General features: G+C 58.7%; 1 protein-coding gene across 1 annotated transcript; it reads right to left on the reverse strand.

Annotated features, from left to right (window-relative positions):
* Positions 1–738: 738 nt before the first annotated feature.
* CPA1 (carboxypeptidase A1) lies at positions 739–6,994 on the reverse strand. The gene is made up of 10 exons (XM_008056656.2): positions 6,788–6,994; positions 6,257–6,338; positions 5,670–5,903; positions 5,354–5,455; positions 4,719–4,820; positions 4,416–4,526; positions 3,647–3,737; positions 3,016–3,215; positions 2,491–2,575; positions 739–1,022 (listed from the first exon to the last, which is right to left on the reverse strand). The coding sequence occupies exons 1-10, from the start codon at positions 6,850–6,852 to the stop codon at positions 835–837; spliced, it is 1,260 nt and encodes a 419-aa protein (XP_008054847.1). The 5' UTR covers positions 6,853–6,994; the 3' UTR covers positions 739–834.
* Between the last annotated feature and the right edge of the window lie 1,973 nt (positions 6,995–8,967).

The raw sequence follows: 8,967 nt of genomic DNA on the forward strand, positions 1-8,967 counted from the left end.
CTCAGGTGATCCTTCTGCCTCAGCCTTCCAAGGAGCTGGAACTACAAGTGTGCATACCATGCCCAGCTGATTTTTTGATTTATTATAGAGATGAAGTCTTGTCAAGTTGCCCAGGCTGGTCTCAGACCCATGGACTGAGGCAATCCTCTCACCTAGGCCTCCCAAAGTGCTGGGATTATAGGTCTGACCCACTGTGCTCAGCCCTATTTTGCTTTTTAGTACTCAGTTTTCCTGAGCTACAGCATCTATTTTGGACTATGGTAGCCACCAGGATTACTATATTTCATCCTCCAGGTTACTGCTTTTCTAAGTTACTAGATACAGCTACCTAGACTACTGTACATGCTGAATTTTGTACCACCCCAGGGTGCCAGGTCTTTGGTTAGCAGCAAATCACCTGACGGGCAGGCTGAGCTCAGGGTGGTCTAACTAAAACAGACCACTTGAATTAGCTGGGCATGGTGGCACGCGTCTTGTAGTTCCAGCTACTTGGAAAGCTGAGACGGAAGGATCCCCTGAGCCCCGCAGGTTGAGGCTGTGGTGGCCAGAGCAAGACTCTGACTCAAAAAAACAAAACAAAAAAACAGACACCACATGGATACAACCTCTCGGGAACTTGGAATGCAGGGGAATTTGGGAGTCACCTAGTCCAAGCACCCACACGTTTCCCGTGCGGATTGTAGGAACTAAATCACTTCTGCCCCGGCATGAAGAGGCAGATGCCACAGGCATGTCCCATGCAAGCCTGAGATTCTGTTCCTTGTACACTCAAAATTTATTTGGCTGCTTGGGTGGGGCCAGAGAGGAGGAAGGGGAAGGCATCCCAGGGCCCGTTCAGTAGGGGTGATTCAGGGTGTGCTCCATGATGGTCAGCAACGCCAGCCACGTCTCCTGGGCCGTGGGGATGATCTGGGAGGCAGGCAGCAGGAAGCCGTAGCGCCCAGTGTCCCGGAGCTCGAAGGTGAAGGAGTACTTGATGCCCTGGCTGTACGTCCAGTCCACGGTGCTTCCGCTGGCTTGGTCTGGGGCAAGAGCAAAGACGGAAGCGAGCTGGGGTCAGTTCCCTTGGCAGCAGCAGGGCTCACGGGCCAGCCCCGTCCAGAACCCGGACCCTGTGCAATGCTGAGTGGAGTGGGCATCTACTGAGGCCTGCTGTTGGCCAAGCTGCCTGGCTTCCAAGAAACTCCCGCCGAGGGGTAGAGCCAAGAGGCCCGAAGAGGAGTCAGCTGTGGTTTTCCTGTTCACAGGAATGCAAGGAAGTCTCTGCAGTTGCAAAAGGCCCTGTGAACACTGCCTCCACCCAACGGCCACCTGGGCTGAGGCTCTAAGCAGATCTGAGTTCCCCTCTTGGGTAACGGGGGCTTGTCCCCCTGGGCTCTGTCTGCAGGGGAAAGTGCAGAGAGCCAGGGTGAAGCAGAGAAGCAGAGCCCTGTGTCTTTTTATTAGGGAGCTTGGCAGTCAGCAGTGGGCGATGAAGCCACTTCCAAATCGGCAAGGGACAGAGGTGGGTGGGTTGCATGTCGGGACTTAGCTTTGTCACATGGAAGGAAGCAAGACCTTGACTCAGGGTGCAAACAGTTTCTACAGAAGGCCTGGGGTCCCGATGCGAGGCCGTCCCTGGGTAAGACCATTACCCACTTGCCCACTGCGGCCTGGGCACTGACGCAGGAAGCACATGAGTGAGCCTGGCGTCCCCTCTCTGATGTCTGTGCCCCGCCTCTACCCTTGAGGGTGTGCATGCAGACACACGGGTGCCCTTTCTGGACCACAATGCCTCAGGCCAGGTGACACTGGAGGGGCTCTGTTCTAGAGTGCCTCTGCCTGGAAAGCTCCTCCTAGACAGTCTCATGGCTGCCCACCTATTTCTGTCAATACCTGCCCACATGTCACCATCAGTGAGGCCTGCCCTGGAGCCCATCTGCCTCCACCCCTACTACCCTCGTTCCCCCCACCTTGTCTAGTGCTCACGTTTATTGGCGGTGTCCCTGGCTACTAATGTAAACTTCCTGATCTTTGCTTGTTTTATTCATGGCTGTATCCCAAGCATATGAAATGGCCTGGTACACAGTAGGTGCTCAATAAACACTGGTGGCTTAATCTCCTATTGATGCATGATGCTCCTGCTGGGGCATTGCATGTATGAATAAGGGGGGCGGTCAGGGGTGTTCTCTAGCTGAAGGGCACTGGAGAAGGAGTGTGTGTTTAGGCTGAATGTCCTGGTGGTCGGCAAATCCCGGCAGGATTCCTGACCCCAACCGCATGAGACGCTGGACTTAACCCCAAGACAAGAGACTAGCATTCTCAGAGGAATTCATGTTTGTCTGAAGAAGGCAGAGTTCACATCAGGAGAAGGGACAGCACTCCCCACCCCAAAATGGTGCTGGTCAGTAGTTGTCAAACTGGGGCACCCTGGCTACTTCCTTCCTTGGGCGGAAAGAGCCAATGGATGTTCCTCCCAGAACCTCCCAGAAAGGACATGCGGCCACTTACAAATCGCCTTGATGATGCTGCCATACTTGAACTTGGTCCCATACAGAGAGGCCAGGGCCGTCACTGCAGACTCAGACAGCTGATCCTGGAGAAACACCAAGCAAGGCCGCCTGTCATGACCCAGGTAGCCTAGGGGCCAGCAGTGGTCCTGGAGCATAAACCCCAGAAGCGGCCCCAGCAGGTGGCATGGCGCCTTCCCCGCCTGCAAGGTCAGCCCCAGAGCCAACAGCACCTTGGCCTGCTGACCCTGAAGGCTGTCTGGTTGGCACATCCCTGCCCTTGGTCACAGGCAGCTCCAAGGGTCGTAGAGCAGATCAAAGTCTTGCCCTGCCCCCTGCTCTGCCACATGACAGAAGTGACTCACCCACTCTCTGCTTTGGTTTCCCAGAAAGAAGAGGAGCCTAGTCTACCTGGCCAGTCTTCCCAAGCCATCAGAGTCCTTGGGAGGAAAGGGTGCCAGCCGCTCCGGGAGGAACCCCTGTGCCCAAGCTGTCCTGGGGATGGGGGAGCAAGCAGGGTACCCACCAGCTCCTGCTGGTCGGGGGCTGGCTCTGTTTTGTAGCCATAGGGATAGAGGAGCAGCTGGGAGTAGCTGTGGATGGAGATGAAAGCCTTGATGTTCCCGTGGCCCTTCACGAAGTCCACGATGGACCTGACCTCCACTTCGGAATTGGCAGACTTGCCGCGGTACGTCTCCGAGCAGGGATTGCTGCTGGCTCCGGCCACTGCAGGAGGACAGAGGCATAGGGGGATGGCCTCCACATTCCCAGGCCTCTGCACGGAGGCTGGGGTGAAGGCGGGTGTGGGAGGGCTCGTCCTCACCCCAAAGAAACAGGTCCTCCTCCCTGCCCAGCCAGGTTGGGGCAGAGCTGATGGACGTTCCCCAGGGAGGGAGGACGGGCTGGGGGTGAGGGGACAATGCAGCCCAGGGAGGGAGGACACGAGTCTGAGCCAGAGAGCCCCCAGATAGGCTTCGAGCCCTCCACTCCACCTGGAAGGAGCTTTCTTTGTACAGACAAGGGCACCCACCCCACCGAGAGCCCTCAGAGGGGGCTGCCAGCCCCGCCCTTCCTCTCTCCAGGGCTGGGCAGAAAGAGTGGGGGAAACCAAAGACAAGGTGGGCCCTACTCCGCTCCCCAGTTCCGCCAGGCCTTACTGCCAAAGCCAGCGTCCCAGTTCCTGTTGGGGTCCACTCCCACACAAGCCGAGCTGGGGTTGAGGGACCGAGTCTTGCGCCACATGCGATTCTGAGGAAGGAGAGGGATGAGCCGACCCCCACACAGATCAGCCGGCCCCCCTCACAGCCCATGCCCGTGGGCTCCAGAGTGGCAGGGAGGGTGCACTCCCTGGAAGGGCGGCTCGACACTGGGGCCCTGATGGGACAAGGGCTTCTCAGCCCACGGTCAGGGAGGAAACTCCGCCAGAGGCCTAGGGGAAGGAGAGTGGAGAAGACCCCGGGAAGGCACTGGCCAGAGGGCTCTGCATGGTGAGGGAGCCAGGGTGTCCCCACCCCACCCTGGCCCGCCTGTCTCGTTGCTCAGATGATGTATTTGCTGTAAAAATAAGTAGGACCAGGAAGTGAGGTCCAGGTCAGTGGGTCTCAACTGCAGGCAACCTAGACCCTTCCCCCAAGACATTTCGCAATGGCTGAAGCCATTTGGGGTTGTCACCACAGGGGGTGCTGCCAGCATCGAGTGGGTCTAAGGTCAGGATGCCACGAACACACCCACTCACAGGACAGCCCCACAATGAGGAATGGCATGCCTCAAGTGCCAGCCACGCCAGGCTGATGAACCCTGGTCCAGGAGCACAGGCCTGTCTGCCCTCCCTCGACTTACAAGCTTGAGATCAGGGTGAGCAACTCATGGGCCTCGGAGGGCAGAGGCCCGTCCTGCCTCCCCAAGGGAAGGAGGAGAAGGCCATACCTTGCTATGGGTATAGGCGAAGCCGTCAGGGTTAGTGACGATCTCTAGGAAGATGTCCATGGAGTCCAGGATGGCAGTGAAGGTGGGGTCCTGCCCATAGTCCTGAGTGATCTAGGGGAGAGGAGGGGCAAAGGGGCAGCACAGGCCAGGTCGGGCATCTGCCAAACCAGACCGTGGATACCTTCCCCCAGCCTCCCTCTTGTGGGCACTGCCTCTGGCCGGAAAAGGGGAGACCTTGGCTTCCGTGGGCCTCAGATACCGATGCCCACCAGGTGAGCGCCCCACCCACCTCCATGGCCTTACCTTCTTTGCAAACCAGACCCCGCTGGCCTGGGTGACCCACTCCCGGGAATGGATGCCCGTGTCGATCCAGATGGCTGGTCGGTTGTTCCCCCCGGTGCTGAACTGGAGGAGAGATGGGAGGGGGATGGGTAGCTGGGGGACCTCACAGCTGGGCCTCGTCTTCCTGCCCTGAAGGAGAGCTCACCCCGGGCCACCCGCTCTCTGAGGGTCCCAGGTGAAGACTCCGTGCTCTGGGCTGTCTCTCAGGTGGGTGGGGGACTAACGGCTGGACAGGGATCCCCTGAGCCCAGACTCCTGCCCTCAGCCCAGCTTGGGGTACATGGACTCCCCCAGGCCTCTGGGCCTCTGGGCCCTGACCCTATCCCATTGCTCAGGCAATTCTCTGTGAGAGGCCACACACAAATGACCCGAGGCCACCACACATGCCGTGTCGTGGCCCCTGACTGAAAATACTTAGGTCAGTCTGAGGTCTAAATCGTGCATGTGTAGGTGTGCACACACACCTAGACCAGCATGAGAATTCAGATGTCTGCATGGGGAGTCTGTGGAACTGTGTGTTCCTGGGACTGTGGCTTCATGAGGGTCGGCCGTCCTCCCACGTGTGCCTGTGCCCATCTGCACGTGGGCACCATTACCTTCAGCACGTAGATGGGCCGCCCCTCATAGGTGTTGCCAATCTGGAGCTTGCTGACCAGGCCTGGGTTCTCGGCCACCAGCATGTCCATGAAACCGTAGATCTGAGGCGGGAAAACAGACAGGGCAGCCTTCATGGCCTCGGGGCTCCCAGATGCCGCCCTCAGCAGCCTGTCGCCCCGCCCCGCCCACCATGGCCACCACCCAGGCAGGGCAGGTGCCACACACACCCCAGCCAACCCTGGCTCTGGCCCATAGCCCGCCAGCGTGTCACCACGCTGCTTATCATGGCAGGAAGCGGCCCTGGGGCACCCTCACCTCATCCAGGGTATGGTAGGTGGCATAGTTGAAGGTGTCGGTGGACTCGGCCCGGGCCCAGAAGGCGAACATCTGCTCTTGCTCCTGGTCCAGAAGCGCCTGCACGTCCTCAATCATGATCTCATACCCAACACTGTGGGCCTCCAGGAAGGCCTTGACGGCCTGGACACTGAGGAAGGGCACTCGGACGTCGATGGGGGAGCCGGGCTGGGCAGGGCCCCGCCAGAAGTCCAGCTGTGGGGACAGGGACCGGCGTGGTCACGCACCAGCCTGGGAGGGGCTGCTGGTGCCCAATGCTCCCGGAGAGCTGGGGCTGGAACGGGGTGTCAGGAACAGAGAGCGGGGGAAGCTTGGGTGAGACAGTCCCATGATCAGAGAGCGGCCGGGCAGCAGAGAGCAGGGGCACGGCAGAGAGGCACGGAGAGGGGGCTTGGTCTCGCTCAGGGCCTCCAGGGCACCAAGATTCTCGGGTCTGAAGTCACATCCTAGAAGGGTCAGGCCCTGCCTGGGGAGGAGGGGGAGCCCAGCGCCGTCAGCCAGGGCTGGTGGAGACGTAGGGGGGCTGGGGAGCCCTTCTCCCTACTGACCTGCAGGTGCTCCAAGTCCTCCAGCTCCTTCACCTTCTGAACCTGCGGCTCGTCCGCCACAGAGATGCGGAGCACCTGGTGCCTAGGCAGAGCAGGGAGTACTGAGCATGGGGGCAGCACCGCCCTGGCCAGCACACTCCCGGGTGAGGAGGGCGGCAGCAGCCGGAGCCCCGGCGGGGCCTGAGGGCACGGGGAGACTCAAAGAGTCTCACACTGGAGGCCTGGCCTCCCTCACTCTGTCTCTCCCTGTCTTTGGAAACTCTAAATACCATTATGGTCCCCACTCCAGTTTGGACTAGTTCCATCTCCCAAGCCACCAGGCCTCCTCCTCCACCCCAGAGCTCAGGTTTCTGCAGGGCTCGGGACACGGCTCGCAAAACGCAACCCTTCCTCGGCTGGGACCCCATCAGCCTGCTGCCCCAGGGTGGGGCTGGTCCGGCCTCTGGCTGTGTCTGTCTGTCTCCTCCAGACGCTGGCTGGGGGCCAAGTGCTCCCATTCCCCTCAGGATACGCCCTCCTCTCCACCCCTACCCCACAAAGTCCTCATGGCCAAGGACAGCCCCCAGCAGCACTCCAAAAACCAGCAGGCCCCGCATGCTGCTGCTGTTGGGAAGGTCAGACTGAGGCTGAGGCAGCCCCGGAGCTTTTAAACCCTCCGGGATGGCGGTCTCCAAGCTATGCCCAGGGCTGCTCTGCCCTCACACCTGGGCCCTGTCCCACGGTGAGGGCGGGTGGGAGCTTGGAGCTAGGACACACTCTCACCCTCCCTGATAAGTGGCAGGAAACAGGGCACCTGGGGAGATAAGTTGGGACTGGAGCCCTGGCCATGAGGGGGTCAGCCGGGGCGGCTGGGGCTCGAGGCCGCCTGGGCGGCTCTGCCTGCCCACAACCGGCAGCAGCGGGCCTGTGTGCTCAGAGCTGAACTCTGAGCAGCCGCACCAGCTGGGCACCCTCTCCCAGACCCTAGCCGGCCCTCCATCACGGAACAGAGGAGTTGGGCCGTCCGCTCCGTCTGTTCCTGTCTGCTTGGCCCCCGTCCAGGCGTCCGTGCTGGCCACAGCATCTCCCTCTCCAGGGGACTTCCTGGCCGCTCTGGCCAGCCTCGGGCCCAGTGGGTATCAGCCTCAGTGTCAGGGAACCCCCACCCTGGACTCTCACATTGCCATAGGCACCCGGGGCCAGGGCTGCCCTCACCGGACGGTAGCCCATGGGCACCTGAATAGGAAACGTGCCAGGGACTGGGGCCAGCCCCTGGGAACACAGCTCGGGGCACAGGAGAAGCTGCAACCCACGTGGGGTTTGCCAGGCTTTGGCTGCCGACCTCACTGCAGGGACGCCTTGCACACATCCACCCTGGTCCACGGCCCCCAGGCTTCCAACACCACCAGGGCGCCGCTCAGTGTCAGGGTGCCATGACAGCCAAGGTGACCCTTTCTGCCTTGTTCCCTCTGCCTCCCTAACCCACCCACTACCTGGCCTACCTTCCTAGGCCAAGGCAGTGCGACCCTATTATAAGCACCCACAACTCTCAGCCAGGCCTGGTGGCTCACGCCTGTCATCTCAACACTTTGGGAGGCCGAGGAGGAAGGATCGCTTGAGCCCAGGAATTTGAGACCAGCCTGGGCAACATAGTGAGACCTCATCTCTACAAAAAATCAGAAAATTAACCAAACGTAATGGCACACACCTGTAGCTACTCTGGAGGCTGAGGTGGATCACCTGAGCCCAGAAGTCTGAGACTGTGGTGAGCCATGATTATGCCACTGCACTCCAGCCTGAGTGACAAAGTGAGACCATGACCCAAATATACACATACATGCATACATAATTTTAAAAATAAAAAACAATATTTCTTTTCCTGTTTCTTTTTTTTTTTTTCTTTTGAGTTGGAGTCTCACTCTGTCACCCAGGCTGGAGTGCAGTGACACGCTCATGGCTGCTGCAACCTCGACCTACTGGGCTCAGATAATCCTTCTGCTCCTGTTTCTAAATAGAAAGTTGTCCTGTAATGTTGAATCTCTTTTGCTCATACCACACATGTTGGGAGATGTTGGCTAGTTCTTGGGCCTTTCGTGAATTCCTTCCAGAAGACGTAAGCCCTCCGAGAAAGGGGAAGCCCAGTGGAAGGGCACAGACTCACAAGAGAGCCTCTAGCCAGCCTTTCTGAGATGCCCAGGAGTTGTATAATATGAGGAGGAACCCCATCCCCGCAAAAAAAACCGTGATTATCCTTTGGAGGGCGAGCCCCTTGTGGTCCAGGCTTCCCCCGCTGGATGGGTGTTCTAGGAACCCATCGGCATCCGTGAACCAGTGGGCATTGTTGTGATAGGCTGCCTTGGGCTTCAGTGAACTTTTTTGAGATTCTTCCAATGTGTTTGCTCATCCCATGATGGGTGATCCACGAGTGCACCTGCCCACACCATGCTGAGTGTTCAGCAGTTTTTGACCAAATAAAGCCATGACCCCTGTGCCCACCCTCCCGATTCACCTGATCTCGCCCTGAGAAACTTCGTTTCCCTGATGACAAAAGTCCTGCAAGGGAAACATTTTGCCGATGTGGAAGAAATGAAACAAAAAACAGCAGAAGCACTAAAAGGCATCCAAATTGACAAGTTCAAAACTGTTTTGAGCAATGGAAACAGTGTCTCGATAGGTGCATTGCATCCAAAAGAGAGAACTTTGACGGTAACTGAAGTTTAAATGTGTAAGAA

This window comes from Carlito syrichta, unplaced genomic scaffold, assembly GCF_000164805.1.
Source record: "Carlito syrichta isolate Samal-C Ts95f unplaced genomic scaffold, Tarsius_syrichta-2.0.1 Scaffold85031, whole genome shotgun sequence".
NCBI lineage: Eukaryota > Metazoa > Chordata > Mammalia > Primates > Tarsiidae > Carlito > Carlito syrichta.